Source organism: Barbus barbus (genome assembly GCF_936440315.1).
Source record: "Barbus barbus genome assembly, chromosome: 45".
Taxonomy (NCBI): domain Eukaryota; kingdom Metazoa; phylum Chordata; class Actinopteri; order Cypriniformes; family Cyprinidae; genus Barbus; species Barbus barbus.
This window is the reverse complement of record NC_136723.1, coordinates 6,888,041-6,906,610: the sequence shown is the minus strand read 5'-3', so window position 1 is coordinate 6,906,610 and position 18,570 is coordinate 6,888,041. Positions and strand designations below refer to the sequence as shown.

The 18,570-nt window shown below is 38.2% G+C and overlaps 1 protein-coding gene across 3 annotated transcripts in view; it reads left to right on the top strand.

The window, feature by feature from the left end:
- The window catches only part of LOC306864449 (rab GTPase-activating protein 1-like), an 88,409-nt gene that overhangs the window by 4,331 nt on the left and 65,508 nt on the right, over nucleotides 1-18,570 (top strand). The window contains exons 2-7 of one of the 3 annotated variants that reach the window (XM_079408466.1): nucleotides 6,810-7,015; nucleotides 10,068-10,097; nucleotides 12,445-12,673; nucleotides 14,799-15,006; nucleotides 15,103-15,277; nucleotides 16,670-16,827. In XM_079408466.1, coding sequence (XP_079264592.1) covers nucleotides 6,866-7,015; nucleotides 10,068-10,097; nucleotides 12,445-12,673; nucleotides 14,799-15,006; nucleotides 15,103-15,277; nucleotides 16,670-16,827 — 950 coding nt within the window. In that variant the 5' untranslated portion in view covers nucleotides 6,810-6,865. The remainder of the gene's footprint in view (nucleotides 1-6,809; nucleotides 7,016-10,067; nucleotides 10,098-12,444; nucleotides 12,674-14,798; nucleotides 15,007-15,102; nucleotides 15,278-16,669; nucleotides 16,828-18,570) is intronic. The other 2 variants (XM_079408467.1, XM_079408468.1) reach the window with 2 other exon arrangements.

Here is an 18,570-nt window from a genome sequence, read left to right as displayed (position 1 = left end):
ATCATCTTGTGTTTCACTCCTCATTTGGCCGTTGCGTCCTGAGGCAGAGAGAGAGAGAAGAAAAATGCAGACAAGGCATCCATTATAACAGTGCAAGAACAGAGTGTTAGTGTGAGGGAGCATCTTGTGTGTCTATTCCACACGAATCCATGCGGATATCTGTGAACAAGGCTATGAAGTCAGTCGTCTGACCATTAGTCTGTGTGAGGAGCCACTCCTCTATCTTAAACCAGTAGCACAATACACACGGCTCATTGTCCGAGTTCTGTGAGGCCTGTGTACCGCTGGTTTCTGGTCATTGCTCTCCAGGGTGTAGCTCTGAGCCTGGTCTCCATTAGGACAGAGCACAATATGCCCAGTCAGGAAAACCAAAGCTCAGCAACAAAGGAACAACCTGCCATTTAACATCCCCTCTCACAGTATCCCAGCAGCCTGAACCCACTGACCTGTGAAGCAACACGTGTCTCTCCTGCTACCGTTTGTGTAAAGGGATAGTTCACCCAAAAATAAAAACACTGTCATCATTTACCCACTACAAAAGAAGTTATTTAGCAGAATGACCAAGCTGCTCTTTTCCATATAATGAGTGTGTTGTTGACCCATCAGTAGCTTGCCTAAAACGTTGTCTAGATTGTTGTCGTCTGTGATTCCCACCAGCAGTTTCATTTCTGTTTGCAGAAGTTGGTAGTGACTAGTAATCAAGAGAGCCAATAATAAAACAGCAGAAACAAACATCTGTGATATGCAAATGCATGTTGAATCAGTCAAACTGTTTTGCAGTATTCTGCAGTTTGAGCGAGTCGAAGCTGAGCACATGGTTTGTTTGAGGTAGTTTAATTTATCCAGACTGGGCAAGAATTACAAAATGCAAATATTTGCCTGGCATTGTGTGGTGACAGCCTGGCGGCTTTCTTTGACTTTGATTGAAGTCAAATGGGTGGATCTCTGTAGTTTCCTACATAGTAAACTGCCAAAACAGGTGTGTCCAAAAAGTTCCCTGCTTGGCTCAGCAGAACGGATGCCATTTTTATTTCTCCACAACCATCTTTAACAATAGATTGTATCATCCATTAGCAGTATAAACCAGTATTCTTTTGAAAAGCTTAACCACATTAACCAGTAAACAATTGTTATGCTTCTTAAATCAGTAAAAAGCAGAGATTGTATTAGTAACCCACTTTGATTTACCAAACTTCACAAAGTTACTGCAACAACCTTTACAGCTTTTATTACTCTAGGGTTAATTCTGTTTTAGTTTGCATAAACTTTGTTAATATTGCAAGTTCAAATTAATGGTTTCTAAACAAACATGAATTAGCAATGAACAATAGTATGTTTTCTGTTCACAATAAGGAGGTTTTGTTTCTTTAAACCTTATTAAGTCGTAATTAGCCCCTAATAGACACAACTTCTTTGAAATAAATACTTGTATTTAACAAGAATGCATTAAATTGTGACTGTAAATACATTTATAATATTAAAAGTTTAAAAAAAGTTATTTTGAACTTTGTTCATCAAAGAATCACAAAAGTTCCAAAAAAGCAGTAAAACTGTTTACAGCATTGATAATAGGAAATGCTTGAGAATAAAATCATTAGAATAAACATCAGATTTCTGAAGGATCATGTGACACTGAAGACTGGAGTAATGATGCTGAAAATTCAGCTTTGCAATTGCAATTTTACAATGCAATCAAACAGAAAACAGTAGTTCAAAATACAGATAACATTTTACAGTATTACTGATATTACTGTATTTTTGATCAAATAAATGTAGCCGTGGTGAGCAAAAGAGACTTCTATAAAAAATCACCCAAACTTTTGAAGGGTAGTGTATAAACCCAAAGTCAGTCATGAACATAAATTACATTTTCACTTTAAATGTGGCTTTACTTAATGGAACAATATAGCTGGTCGAATATCAATAATAGTAGATGGAAGAGCGTTGTTTTTTGAGGAGCATTAGATTGGTTCTGAAACAAATTGGTCTGCTGAAATATAGCTAACTGTAAATTCCCTGAGACGGGCCCATTGAAACTCACTCTTGTCTGCAGATCTTACAACATTTGTCACAGGTCTATAACTTACTGTTGTGACTTGAGTTCATTGTATCAACATCCTCTTTGTACAGGACTTCTGGGATTGTGACACATTGGAGCACATTGTGTGTGTTTGTGTAAATCACACACAGGTTCTGGTCATTCTTCGACACTTCCTCTAGGGATCTGCAGAAGAATCAGTGTGAAATGGCGCAGCTGCTTTTGTTAGTGTTTTCATGTCTGGACCTGTACAGTTCCATTATTTCCAAATATAGTTCAGCGCTGAGCCTCTGCCAACCCTCTCAGCCTGTCCAGATACACGCAGGTACAGCTCTCATAAACACAACTACCATTCGTTCTTCAGCTTTCTTTTCTGTTGCAATAGAATTAAGTTTGCTTCTCTTTCAATGGAATAAAAATAATAAGTTTGCATAAGGATAAGGTCAATCTGAACAGTGTTGTTATACCCGGTCATGTGCATGGTAATGTAAACAGCACTTGGCAGTACAGCGCGGGCTGCTAAGTTTACAATCCACAGCAGCACCAACTTTGTTTGTCATTTGACTGTTGCTGTGGAGATAAAATGGATTTTTGCGTGTTTTGGCTGCTGTAGAACAGAGCCAGGCCCATTTCCATCTTAAATTATCATTGCATAAATGCACCACAGAATGATACAGAACTAGAATAGTTAGGCATTTGGATATTAATGTACCATGTCATATTTCAGACCTCAATCTATAAGAAAAAAGAAAAGAAAATGAAGCCTATTTTTAGTATGGCAGCTACTTGCACTAAGTGAAAATAGCAGTATTTTTTAATGATATGATATTTACACTGTTAAAATAGCAAGATTTTCTGCTAGTTATACTACTTATTGCAAATAGTGGCAATTATCTGCACCTCAGTATTGTAATGCATTATAAAATAGTACGCAATAATAATGTATTTGGTGTAAATTGTAGTTTTGATTCAAATTATTAAATGGATGCCACCTTATTGGGACAATAAAGCCCTCCATACACCTACCCCAACCCTACCCAATACATTTATTTTCAACTTTTTGATTATTTCCTTCATTTTTATTGAAAATAAATGCCTTTCTGATGCAATATGAGATTTGAAAATGGAGAAAATGTTTGGTAAAAGGCGGGCTCGAACGCGTCAAAAAGTATGCGCGTTACCATCTACGCCACTGAAACTGATGCTAACTGAACGTCTTTCTTTAGTGTTGACTAACCCAATCACACATTAGTGGGTGGGGTTAGTGTAAATAGCCTTTGCCAACAAGACGGGCTATTTGCGCTTAGTGTAAATAGACACTCCGTTTTAGTATTGTACTGTATTGACTAAAAAAGCTTTTAGCAGATATGCACATTTATCATTTTTACGTTTTTTTGGGAAAACAGATCAGTAATATTGATGGTTCATGTACTTCAGACTAACAATAGCAAATCGCATGGCTTTAACGTCGCTGAAGGCCTGGACGCACCATGCGACTTCATAGAACTAGTGGCTCAAAAAGCTGCGCTCGAACACAACAAACATACTACAGCCGACGGCAAACTAACACGTGCGTTCTGTGCATGCGTGAGATGAATTAACTGTCCATATCAGCTGCTATCAGTAGTATACACTCACCTAAAGGATTATAAGGAACACCTGTTCAATGTCTCATTAATGCAATTATCTAATCAACCAATCACATGGCAGTTGCTTCAATGCATTTAGGGGTGTGGTCCTGGTCAAGACAATCTCCTGAACTCCAAACTGAATGTCAGAACGGGAAAGAAAGGTGATTTAAGCAATTTTGAGCGTGGCATGGTTGTTGGTGCCAGACGGGCTGGTCTGAGTATTTTACAATCTGCTCAGTTACTGGGATTTTCACGCACAACCATTTCTAGGGTTTATAAAGAATGGTGTGAAAAGGGAAAAACATCCAGTATGCGGCAGTCCTGTGGGCGAAAATGCCTTGTTGATGCTAGAGGTCAGAGGAGAATGGGCCGACTGATTCAAGCTGATAGAAGAGCAACTTTGACTGAAATAACCACTCGTTACAACCGAGGTATGCAGCAAAGCATTTGTGAAGCCACAACACGCACAACCTTGAGGCGGATGGGCTACAACAGCAGAAGACCCCACCGAGTATTTGTTATGAGTACCACTCATCTCCACTACAAATAGGAAAAAGAGGCTACAATTTGCACGAGCTCACCAAAATTGGACGGTTGAAGACTGGAAAAATGTTGCCTGGTCTGATGAGTCTCGATTTCTGTTGAGACATTCAGATGGTAGAGTCAGAATTTGGCGTAAACAGAATGAGAACATGGATCCATCATACCTTGTTACCACTGTGCAGGCTGGTGGTGGTGGTGTAATGGTGTGGGGGATGTTTTCTTGGCACACTATAGGCCCCTTAGTGCCAATTGGGCATCGTTTAAATGCCACGGCCTACCTGAGCATTGTTTCTGACCATGTCCATCCCTTTATGACCACCATGTACCCATCCTCTGATGGCTACTTCCAGCAGGATAATGCACCATGTCACAAAGCTCGAATCATTTCAAATTGGTTTCTTGAACATGACAATGAGTTCACTGTACTAAAATGGCCCCCACAGTCACCAGATCTCAACCCAATAGAGCATCTTTGGGATGTGGTGGAACAGGAGATTCACATCATGGATGTGCAGCCGACAAATCTGGAGCAACTGTGTGATGCTATCATGTCAATATGGGCCAAAATCTCTGAGGAATATTTCCAACACCTTGTTGAATCTATGCCACGAAGAATTAAGGCAGTTCTGAAGGAAAAAAGGGGTCCATTCCGGTACTAGCAAGGTGTACCTAATAAAGTGGCCAGTGAGTGTATGTGTGTGTGTATATGTGTGTGTGTATGTGTATATATATATATATATATATATATATATATATATATATACACACACACACACACACACACACACACACACACACACACACACACACACACAGTTGAAGTCAAAATTTTACATACACCTTTCAGAATCTGCTAAATGTTAATTATTAGAAAAAAGAGGGATCATACAAAATGCATATTATTGTTTAGTACTGACCTGAATAAGATATTTTCACATAAAAGATGTTTACATATAGTCCATAAGAGAACAATGACCCCATTCAAAAGTTTATATGTACCCCTTTTCCACCAAAGCAGTTCCAGGTGCTAGTTCAGAGCCAGTGCTATTGCCGGTTCTTAGTTGGTTCGACTGGCGAGTGTTTTAAGAACCGGTTGCTTTTCCACAAGCGAAAAAGCCAATACAGAGCCAGGTCTTACGTCACTGAATACGTTTCATGTTTCGGATCACTAGCGCGGCACAACAGGCATCTGTACAAAGCATCAGCGTCACGCAGATCGATCGATCGATCGGCACACAACACACTAACACACCGCGAGAGCGATCCAAAAGCATAAAGAGCCGTCTGCTTTCCAGTCGCTCCCGCAGCACCCCGATATGCCTCGCACCGACCGGTCCGCGCAGCGCCGATCCATCCCGGACAAGCCTAACCAAACTATCAGCAATGGGGGATGTGGCGTTGCTATTGATGTTCATGGCTTTGCGAACCTACATCGGCATCGAAACAAGGCGAATCAAACGTGTTAGCGTTTAGCTGCTATTTCAAATATGGCGGTCCAAGTTTCTGTTCGTCTTGTTGGTCACGGTAACCCCGCCCCCAGCCCCTGACGCAAGCGGTTCTTCCTTCTAGCCCAGCAACGTTGTGGTGCTACTTACGAACCGCTTTTACTGGTTCGGAGCTGGTGCTTTGGATGTCGAAAAACAAAGAACCGGTTTGAAACTAGGCTCTGGCTCCGAACCAGCACTGGAACTGCCTTAAGAGCTGGGGCGTGAAAATTTTTTGAATTTGAAAATCAAAGTAAATTTAGCTTAATTTGTCTTCTGGAAAACATGCAAGTATCTACTGTAGATTCTGAAGGGCAGTACTAAATGAAAAAATATGATATTTGGGCAAAACAAGAAAAATGTACTCCTCTTCATTCTGGTTCTTAATGCATGGCTTTTCCTTCTGGAGCATCAGTGAGAGTTTGAACCTTCTGTACTAGTTGCATATGAGTCCCTCAGTTGTCCTCAGTGTGAAAAGATGGATTTCAAAATCATACAGTCATTGTTGGAAAGGGTTCAAATACACAAAAAGGTTGGAAAACCAAAGAAATTGTGGGACCTGAAGGCTTTTTCTGAAGAACAGCAGGCAGTTTAACTGTTCAGGACAAACAAGGGACACATGAACAACTATCACTAAACAAAAAAAAACACAGCTTTGGATCGTTCAGGTAACAACACAGTATTAAGAATAATTTTCTCTTGTGGACTATGTGTAAACATCTTTTATGTGAAATATCTTATCCAGGTCAGTACTAAATAAACAATAGCGTGCATTTTGTAAAATAATTAACATTTTGCAGATTCTGAAAAGTGTATGTAAAGTTTTGACTTCAACTATACAGATACATATATACACACACACACACACACACGTCAGCACTTCTGTCAAAGCTTTGAATTTTATTTTGCTCTGCAGACACCATGTACCCATAAATAGCTGTGCATTTAAATGCTGCCACTTGTAGAACAGTTGATTGAAACTTGCTGCATAAAGAACCACAAACTGCATTTGCAGTTCACAAAGGATGCATTCAAAATAAGCATGGGCGTGCAAGCTCTTCTCATGTTTTTTTTTTCCTTTCCTCATTGTTTTTTCATTTCTTTGTTTTCCAGGTAATTTTGCTCATTAAACTGCCATTCATGAGCGCATCTGGCTTGATTTAGCAGTCATGGATGACAAGGCCTCGGTGGGGAAAATTAGCGTGTCCTCCGACTCTGTGTCCACCCTCAACAGTGAGGACTTTGTGCTGGTGTCCCGCCTGGGGGACGAGACCCCCTCCACTAATAATGGTAGCGATGATGAAAAGACAGGACTGAAGGTAAGAGTAGATAGAAAACGTATAGGGAGAAATTCTACTCAGTGAACTATAGATGTGGGATTCTTCAATTAAGGGCTCATTTAATTACTTGGAATTTTGAAAAACCAAATGTCTTCAAAATAGTTTAATATACATTTGACGTGCTTATCACGTTTTGAAATAATCAGTTTTTTTGTAATGATTTTTTGTAATGATCAGCTTTTAACTTTAGTAGGTAGGGCTGCACGTTTAAGCGAAATTAAAGCAAAAGTTTGTATTGCTTTTAAAGTGCATTTGGGAACGCAACCTTTGCCAAACGTCTTCTGTGAAAATAAATTGTAAAAACCCGATATAATTTAGCCATTAATTTTTCTCGCCCTGAAAATAGCCACTGAAGCTGGCATGGTGTTAAACGCAAATAAACAAACAAACTTGTTACGAGAAGCACTTATGAACAAAAGATAAAATTTAAGGGATCCCTCTGTCAAAAGAAACATTTGATGGTTTAACATTTGAAAATGAATAAATAAAGCAATAAATATTAATATTGTAATTTTGCAATTGCAATGTAAAATTTAATTATTAAATTAACTGATTTAACTTTGTTGAATACAATAATTGTTTTTTTTTATTTAGCAATTTTTATATATTTTATTATTATTATCACAAAATTTTGGTCAAATCGTGTAGCCCTACAAACCTGTTTTTTTTTTAAAATCGCGTTAACCATATTTTTATTAGAAAAATCATAATTCGATTTTGTGTAGCCCTAGATTGTAATATAATGAGAGAAGATACACCTTAGATTTGCTAACACAGCAGGATAGTAAGCAGTAAATTTACTTCCATTTTATTTATTCATAAAATAATAAGTTCCCTTTGAATTAAAATTCTCATACTAACTAAATATGTTAAATAACTCCTGATAAAGTTGTTCTCAGATCATGATGTAGGTTTTTAAAGCTCAGAATCATAACTAAATATAATGTTTTTGGAAAAACTAAATTTTTCTCTAAAATGCTTGGTGTGTTGTTTATGACAGCAGTATTGCAGACAACAATTCTTTGTGAAAGTTTTCACCTTTTTTTTAAGTTCTTTGGAAAAATGCAACAGATTTTGACAGCACACTTTATACATTTATAATAGACGAGAAATTAAAAGACTAGATGGTGAACAGGCTTAAAATAGAGAAATTATTGGAAAAATTTCAACAAACTTAAAAATGAGAAAATAGTAATTTAAATATAAATTTTTTTTATCATCCTAGGGGATGGAACATTCCCCTGATTGAAAAATCACCCCATTAATTTAATTAGCAAGTACAGTTTGCACCACCTAGCTCGTTTGTTAAAAAGTGCTAATAAGATTTTAAATGTTCACATCCATTCAGTCACTGTCATGAGGACAGACAGACTGCACACTCTCATTCCATGTTTTGTTCTTCTGCTTAGCCTGTGCCCTGACTTGTCCATTTCTCACATGACGCCACACCATATGAATGCTGTCGAGATTTCTGTCCAGTTTGTATCACCTTTGAATTTTTTTTTTTTTCTTCAAACATCTAATTTGATGTATCGGCACTACAGTTTGTTCTTTGTCCATGTACCACTTTTGACAAATGCACTTTCAGTTTTATGTAAAAATGTTCACAATTAGTTTTAATATTATGGTGGGCCACAGTAAGATGTTGCATCCATACAGATCTCATTTGTTCATGGACCAGAATTCAACCACACCACTCCAGCCTTGCCTCTGTTTAGATCTTGTGGTCATGATTCTTGTATGCTCATTACACCATCACTCTTGCTTTCTGATTTGGTGGATTTGTTAATTCTGTTGGCTTGTGAAGTCTGCTCCTTCAGATTTGCATTTGATCATGGCTATGGACCAGGCAACTTTGAATTTTTGTTCTCTGTTTTTCACATTATGCTTGTCTCTTATCACCTTCTTTATTAAAGGAATAGTTCAAACAAAATTTCACCTTTCACCCACTCTCATGTTTTTACCAAAAAAAGAACTACCAAACATTTACCAAGAAATAAAGTCCTTCCAAATAAAAAATTTGTGTTCTTCGGTAGAAAGAATAGATATGGGTTTGTAATGACATGAGGGTGAGTAAATAATATTATTCCATGGTCTGTCTGAATACTCGATTCTGATTGGCTGGCAGGTGTTGATTAAATTCGTTTAACTGCACAGGTAGTTCCAGGTCAGTTTAATCACCGTTCCATATTAATGCGCTGCTTTAATTGATGCACACTAACCAACACACATCACTTGCTCGCACACACACACACGGAGAGAGAGAGGTCGGAGATCGCAGATTGTGCTGCATACACACACAAACATGTTGTCAACGCTTCTCCGCGATTTTTATTGCTAAAATAAAAGATAGATACTAGATCGCTACATTATATTCCCCAGCAACGAGGTGATAAAATCGCTGTTTTTGAAGGAATTGTTTGTAGAGAGAGACGGTCCTAAGATGCAGCAAGCAGGTACACACAACTGTCATCTCTCTCAATCGACAATTAATTGAAATGCATGCAATAATTCATTCAAATAAATGTGGTCTTACCGCACTATTTCCTCTCTGTGTCTGATTTGAAGCTGGCAGAATGATAGCGCTAACGAGTCGTAATAACCTTGTGGTCAAATATTGCGCTGCAAAGAGCAGTACAAATTTTAACTTGTCTATAACTTGGCAATTGACCATGGAATAAGTAGGATAATCAACGGCACGCCGTGCATTAAAAGATTTTAATGCACTTTGCGCCGGGCGGTTCTTTGCCTCCACGTCGTGCGTTAAAATCCTTTAATGCACGGCTAGCTGTTGATTATCTCTTACATAAAGGGCATAAACACTTGCTTTTGCCACTAGAGGGCATCGTCACATTATGTAGCACAATTCATCATCTACTGTGGCAGTTAAAAGTGAAGATGTTTCTGCTGGTTTGTCAGTCTTTCACAGCCCATTGGTCATGAAGTAGAGAACACTCTCTCTCAGTTAACCCATTCATTACCATTCTCTCAGCTCTGTGGGCATATCTTAAACACTCTGTTTGTTACACAGGTGATTTCTGAGGAAGGGGTCAGCTTTAAGGTCAGTCTTTATCCATCTATCTATTCCTCTCTCTCTTCCTCTGTGGCTTTATGGTCGTACTGTGTCTCTGTGCCTTGTGTCTGATTGGCTGATCAGTTTGATTGGCAACTTCACTGGCCTGTACAACAGCTGAGTGTGGGAAATAAGCGGGACTATGATATTGTGATTGTGCATTGCTCAGTAGAGTGTTTATAGGCTTCAGTTTTGTGTATGGTGCTTCCACTGTTTTCCTCATTCCAGGCATTTTAGTCCAGCTTTTGGTTACAGTCCATACTAGTACCTCTAGCTTGTATTCCAAAGCTCTTTTGTCACACTTTTATGTTTGTTTTTTTAAACAAAACAGAATGCATTTGACAAATATGCACATTTTGAGTTCTTTCGTGGAGGTCATCTGCCAAATCATCTGCTCCTACAGAACTTCATTGCATTGCTGTATGCAGTTCTTATGTGTTGAGAGATCATCTTTATTTTCAGTCGCTGTTTTTATGGCTGTAATGAGCACAGATCACACCTTCTGTCTATTCAGCCAATCAAATAACAAGAATAACAGGAATCAGAAATTCAGATTTGCTGAATTACAAACTTCCTGATGTGGAATCAAATCAAAACTGAAACATACACTGATCATATTGAATGCTCAGGTAAGATGGGGATTTAAATTTGGGACAGCCATCTGTGTGTTGTTTGCTTGCATTTGTCGCTTTCATTTTTCTCCTTGTCCTATCCGACGTCGGTTCAACATGCTCAATCTGCTAAAACGTCATAGAGGTGTGACAAGTGTCAGTGATGTGGAACATACCACAGAACTGAGCTTGACAGACATTCAACGACGGCCCAACTTTGGCCAATGCTGACCATCAAGTATTTAACGGCCAAGTAGTGCACCTTCAAAAACGCATCATAAGGTGCCTTTATACAGACAAGTTAAGGCTGATCTGTGCCTGCTCAAAATTCTATGTGAAGATGCAATGTCACATTAAAAGCCAGACTAAATTATGCCTCCTTTGACCCACCTCACCCCCTAATATCAAAGTATTGTATAAAGGTGCAGATGCTGTGTACATTTATTTATGCCACCATTAAGCAGCATTAATCAGAAATGACGCTTAAAGCCTGGAATACGCTACAAGATTTTTACCCCGATATTCCACCGATATGCAGTCTGGAGAAGTTGATGATAGTTGCCGAAAGTCAAAGTCAGAAATTTTTGCACGTTAAAAAATAAATACGACCTCACGTTGTGTCATGTGTCAAATTAAATTTTGTCCGTCAAAAAAAACATTTGGATCAGGTTCGTTTTTGCATCCGTAGCAAGCATTTTGATAGGAAAGGGTGACAAATATAATTTGTTAAGTGTCTCCTAGCAACAAGGTGCACGTTTCTGCATGAGTTTGTGATCGGAACAACTTGAAAGTCTGGTAGTGTGTGATCCTCAGTCATGTAGTGCATGATGGCCAGTTTTTCTTTGTCACTATTTACAAAGTCGGTAAGTGTATGATGCCTATTGTTTTAAAAGTCTGTTCAGATTTTAAAAGTCGTGCAGTCTATTTCAGCCTTAAAGGGGTCATTAGATGCCCCTTTTCCTCTAGTTGATATGATTCTTTAGGGTCATAATGAAAAGTCTATAACATACTTTGGTTAAAATTTCTCAATGCTAGTGTAAAACAATATCCTTTTAACAGCTCTGTTCACAGCGACCCGTTTCAGTGCATGTCCCTTTAAATGCTAATGAGCTCTGCTTACCCAGTCCCTCTCTTCCGTGGGGTTACGAGCTGTTCTCATGAGGCTGTAAACCTTAGCTTGCTATCTAGCACAAAATTAGGAAAAGCAATTTGCAAAGATTCATAAAAAAAACCTTATACTCGCTTCTTCTGAAGGTGAAGCTGGATCACGAATGATTTGCAGGAACATAAACGCATTTAGGTAGGTCTGGGGGGGCATTCCCTTCAAAAACAAACATAATCCACTGCATCTTCAGCGGCTCAGATGTCGGGAGTAAATGATGACTGCTATGTTCATTATTACATTTTTAACTTCGTTGTCCATCGTTCAGATGACGTAACATTGAAAATATTAATTTATTAAAAAACTCCTGAAAAGCATGTGTTGTGAAAATGGCTACAACCTTAAGGACAGCACAACATAATGAGAACGTACTCTATGTCTGTCCCTCAAAGCTTTGTTTCATTCGTGAAATTTAGAATATGCCATTTTCCCTGACTTAACTCTATGGTCTGATACTGTCCAGTCTTTTGCTTGTTCATCATCTTGGGTCTATATATGCAAGTGACTTACATGAGCCATTAAATGACCGTACTGATGTGTCTGTTTGTGTGTGTGTGTTCAGATCGTGGGCAACGGCAGTGAGCAGCAGTTACAGCAGGAGCTGGAAGATGTGCTGATGGACCCTTCAGTAACTGAACTAGTGGGTGGACCGGACCATCTGGGAGGGGCCAACCATGGCTATCCCACTACAGTTGTGCCACTGCGGTCCGGCCCAGTTCCCCCTAAATTTGAGATAGTGCTGCCTGTTCAGGGAGCTCAGGAGAGTGAACTCAACGAGAGATCTTACAGGGGTAAAAACAAAACAAAAATCACAGTTTCCTGTGTGTGTGTGTGTGTGTATACACATGTACATGTATGTGTGTATGTATATGTATATGTGTGTGTATATATATGTGTGTGTGTGTGTGTGTGTATACATACATACAGTGGTGTGAAAAAGTGTTGGTCCCCTTCCTGATTTTTATTTTATTGCATGTTTGTCACACTTGAATGTTTCAGATCATCAAACAAATTTAAATATTAATCAAAGATAAAACAAGTGTAAACACAACATGCAGTTTTTAAGTGAAGGGTTTTATTATGAAGGGAAAACAAAATCCAAACCCACATGGCCCTGTGTGAAAAAGTGTTTAAAACATAACTGTGGTTTATCACACCTGAGTTCAGTTTCTCTAGCCACACCCAGGTCTGATTACGGCCACACCTGTTCGCAATCAAGAAATCACTTAAATAGGACCTGCCTGACAAAGTGAAGTAGACCAAAAGATCCTCAAAAGCTACACATCATGTTGAGATCCAAAGAAATTCAGGAACAACTGAGAAAGAAAGTAATTGAGATCTGTCAGTCTGGAAAAGGTTATAAAGCCATTTCTAAAGCTTTGGGACTCCAGCGAACCACAGTGAGAGCCATTATCCACGAATGGCAAAAACATGGAACAGTGGTGAACCTTCCCAGCAGTGGCCGGCCGACCAAAATTACCCCAAGAGCGCAGCGACGACTCATCCAAGAGGTCACAAAAGACCCCACAACAACATCTAAAGAACTGCAGGCCTCACTTGCCTCAGTTAAGGTCAGTGTTCATGACTCCACCATAAGAAAGAGACTGGGCAAAAATGGCCTGTATGGCAGAGTTCCAAGACGAAAACCGCTGCTGAGCAAAAAGAACATAAAGGCTCGTCTCAGTTTTGCCAGAAAACATCTTGATGATCCCCAAGACTTTTGGGAAAAAACACAGCATTTCAGAAAAAGAACATCATAGCAACAGTAAAATATGGTGGTGGTAGTGTGATGGTCTGGGGCTGTTTTGCTGCTTCAGGACCTGGAAGACTTGCTGTGATAAATGGAACCATGAATCCAGCTGTCTACCAAAAAATCCTGAAGGACAATGTCCGGCCATCTGTTGGTGACCTCAAGATGAAGCGAACTAGGGTTCTGCAGCAGGACAATGATCCAAAACACACCAGCAAATCCACCTCTGAATGGCTGAAGAAAAACAACGAAGACTTTGGAGTGGCCTAGTCAAAGTCCTGACCTGAAACCTATTGAGATGCTGTCGCATGACCTTAAAAAGGTGGTTCATGCTTGAAAACCCTCCAATGTGGCTGAATTACAACAATTCTGCCAAGATGAGTGGACCAAAAGTCCTCCACAGCACTGTAACAGACTCATAGCAAGTTATCGCAAACGCTTGATTGCAGTTGTTGCTGCTAAGGGTGGCCCAACCAGTTATTAGGTTTAGGGGCAAGCACTTTTTCACACAGGGCCATGTGGGTTTGGATTTAGTTTTCCCTTCATAATAAAAAACTTCATTTAAAAACTGCATGTTGTGTTTACTTGTGTTATCTTTGATTAATATTTAAATTTGTGTGATGATCTGAAACATTAAAGTGTGACAAACATGCAAAAAAAATCAGGAAGGGGGCCAACACTTTTTCACACCCCTGTGTATATATATTTAGTTAAGAAGTTGTCTAAATTCAACACTAGTTGTCTTTAAAAAACATGTTTGTTCACATTTCAAAACCATTTTCACACCATAGCTATTTGCATCACAATTAATGGCAGTTTTTATTTATTATTTTTATTATTATAATTATTTTTTTTATTATCCTATTTGCATTCAGACAATAAAAAATAGCAAATGTCATTGAGGTTAAAACCTAAAAAGTGTGCAGACTATATAGTATAGTATAATACATATATAGAGTGCCATCTGCTGGTCATTTGTTATCAAGACACATACCTACCTGTTTAATTCTTGTCATGAAAATTCATACATGGGCACTATTTACTTTGGTGAAAAAATAATTTCAGGCATTTAATTAGAAGTAGTCAGATCAAAAGGGTGTTAAGTCAAGTGTGCCCAAAACATTGACAGTTTCATTTAGAGTCTCTCTTCCTATCACTGCTTCTAGATGAGCCCTCTGACTTGAGTCCCGGGACCCCTGTCCCAGATGAAGACAGCGTGGTGTTCAGTAAGCTGACATATTTAGGCTGTGCGTCAGTGAACGCCCCGCGCAGTGAAGTGGAGGCTCTGCGTATGGTCAGCATCCTCCGCAGCCAGTGCCAGATGCCCCTGGACGTCACCCTCTCTGTGCCCGGAGTCTCAGAGGGCACTGTCAGGTACTTTAGGAAGCTAACAACAGCAGTGACCAAGAAAAGAAATGATGGTAATTGAAAAAAGAGATTAAAGCATCTTGCACTTGAATATCTCATCAGGCTGTTGGACCCTCAGACCAGCACTGAGATTGCCAACTACCCCATTTACAAGATCCTCTTCTGTGTTCGCGGCCACGATGGCACGTCAGAGAGCGACTGCTTCGCCTTTACCGAGAGCCACTACAATGCTGAGATCTTCCGCATCCACGTCTTCCGCTGTGAGATCCAGGAGGCGGTGAGATAAACACAACTGCACACGCATTGCTTAAAAGAGTTTGTGGAATGATATTTGTGAATTTTTGGGTGATTCTTACAAAGACCGTCAAGAAATGTCCAGGTTATATTTTTCTCAGATATACAAAAAATGAATAAATAAATCAAAAAGAAAAATACTATATAAAATAGAAATTATATATATATAATGCATATTGTGTGTGTATGTGAAAATGAATCCTATTTTGGGACCATTAAGATTTCTTTGCATTGTGACATTATTTTCATGACAGTTAAGCTAATTGTCCCTTTTTTCAATACTGTAGTGACAAAACAAAATAGATAAGTATATTATAAAATGCAGTTGTCAGTATATATCCTGATAGTATTTGTTTTGCTGTATTTAATTTGTGCTTACTTAACAATAAACAAAAAAATAAATAAAACATTAGGATAAGATGAGTTTAGTATTAATAATGTACTAATAATGTTGAAATTATTTTTCTTATTGAGATTTGTAAAAATCCTAATTGCTCTGAAAATAGGTATGTTTTATTGTTTTTATTTTCCTATTTTTTGTGGTCAAATATGATTCGGATCAGTTCTTCGTGAGACTCTTTGATTATTGCATTGTAATTTATTTCTTGCTCATAGAATAGCAGTTTCCTGGTTTAGTCTGAAGGGGGGGCACTTGTTTGTAGTATTTGTCCTATAATATCGGAAATGCTCACATATCAAAATATTGCTTCCATAAGAATTTCAAAAACAAAATCAATAATGCGCAAACACACACACACACATATGTATATGTATGTTATTGATTTTGGTTTTGTAATTCTTATGATGTAACATACACATTCTACAAATAAATAGGCTACCTAACTATACATATTTATTGCACAAAACTATTAAAGCCATTATAAGTAAAAAATAACCAAAATAAACCAATTGTGCTCATCCAAGATTCAAAATGATGTGCATTCAAGTGTTTATAGCTGCTAAGTTATGTTTAAGCCAGTAAATACTGTATGTACACATATTTGGGTGTCGTGATGAGTTTAAAAGATGAAACTGTTTTACTGTACTGCTGACTTTGTTAGCACGCTAAAGTGTTGCAATTGAGATTTTGGAGAACTGAGATTTGCTATGTTTTGAAAGCACTGTTGCAAAAATATTCACTAAATGACTAGTTGGTCGGCCAGTCAAGCATCCTGACACGTACCAATTGTATGTGGAGTAAAATGTTAAAACGGCAGGGATGCAGCTGTCAGGTGTATTTCTGTGTGTGCGTGCGTGCTAATGAGTGTGTTGATAACCTGAGAACAGTAACACAGCCTGTGTCACTGGAGACTGTTTTGACTCCAGTGAGTGTGTGTGTGTGTGTGTGTGTGTGTGTGTGTGTTCGTCTTTGCAGGTCAGCCGGATACTCTACAGCTTTGCCACAGCTTTCCGCCGATCAGCCAATAAAGCGCCACTCGCAGCCAAGGCTCCGCCCCTTACGCCAGACAGCGACGTCTTCACCTTCACCGTCAGTCTGGAGATCAAAGAGGATGATGGGAAGGGCACATTTAGGTGAATCACTTTGCTTCTCTCCCTCCATTAAAGTTGATTCAGTTCTCCCGCACATGTCTGCGTTTAACCCCAGAGGTCTCGTCTCTAACTGAATAATTCAATTAGCTGTTATTTTCTGGTATCCAGCCTTCGGAAGTCATCTGCCCGGTTTTGATGAGGGAAATTATAAAAATAGCTAAATCTGCAGTTCCTCCACCTCTTCGTCTCTTTCTCCTTCTCAGAAGTGTCGACACATGCTTCCTGTCATTTATCATCCCTTACATCTTCGCCCCATTCCCCTGCCCCACACAGGGTTCTGTTAGCACAGACCTGCACTGGAAAGATCTCACTTCAAAGGAAGCATATCCTTTGTTGACTTGTTGACTGTAACTAAAATAAAAGCATTGTTCAGTGTAACTAGCACTGGCATACAGAACAACACCACAGCTCCATATTAAAATGTTATAATTATTATGAATATTATTATATTGATTCATTAAGTGTATATAAATGAAATGTGTATTGTAATTATAATATTACAGAAAAAAGCACAAATGTCAGGGCATGTCAAAACTTCTCCGGGGCCCCAAAACACCCTCAGACCCCAGAGGGTTAAGTAAAATTAAGTAAGCGCCCTGTATGCAGTGTGTTTATGCCAGCTTTTTAATGCTACACAGAAAAGGCTAAAAAGAGAAAAGCATTTAAGGAAAGGGCTAAAGTGCCCAAAATAACTGCACTGTCTCCATCAGCGTGAGCTTGATGCTCCAGAGAGACGGTGCCTGTTATAAATGGACTGTAAATCACTTTGGATAAAAACAACAGGAAAAAATGACAATTACCTTGAAAGGCTCTTTCGCTCCATTTGGACGCAAGAAATGCGTGTTCATTTTTACAAAATATTTAGTTTTAGTCTTTTGGGCAATTTTTAAAATGCCTTTTAAGTTTAGTCATTATTATCAGGCTTAAGTGCATATATTTAAAATGATAGTAAACATGATCATAAAATATTTATGAAAAAAATACTTATAGATATATAGCATAAATGTGAAACAGCACAACTGTTTTTTTTTTTACATTGATAATAATCAGAAATGAATAAATAAATAAAATAATAAATTACATTTTAGAATATATGTAATTAGAAGTAATTATTCGCATAGAAAACAGTTATTTACAATTGTAATAATGTTTCACAATATTACTGTATTTTTGCTAAAAATAAATCGCAGCCTTGGTGAGCAGAAGAGACGGAAACATTTAAATATTGTTTGATTTGTAGTATGTGTATTATTTGAATAAAGAGTCATCTAATATTATAATCATAATATTATTTATAATGCTAATAAAAACACCAAAACGACCAAAATGGCACAATTTTAAACACCAACAAAAAAATATGTTGTTAACAGGAAACAATTTCTCTTTGAATTGTTGATTTATGCCAAGCTTTTACCTTTAATTTATGATTATTTAATATAAAAATGTTTGGTAACACTTTAGTATAGGGATCAATTCTCACTATTAACTACTTGCTTATTAGCATGCCTAATTTAAACTTATTGGCTGTTTATTAGTGCTTATCAAGCACATATTCTGTATGACCATTTTCTACATCCCTAATCCTACTCAATACCTAAACTAAACAACTACCTTGCTAAATATTAATAAGCAGCAAATTAGGAGTTTGTGGCAAAAGTCATAGTTAAAGCGTTAGTTCACCCAAAAATGAAATTTATCCTGTGTTTTACTCGCCCTCAAAGCATC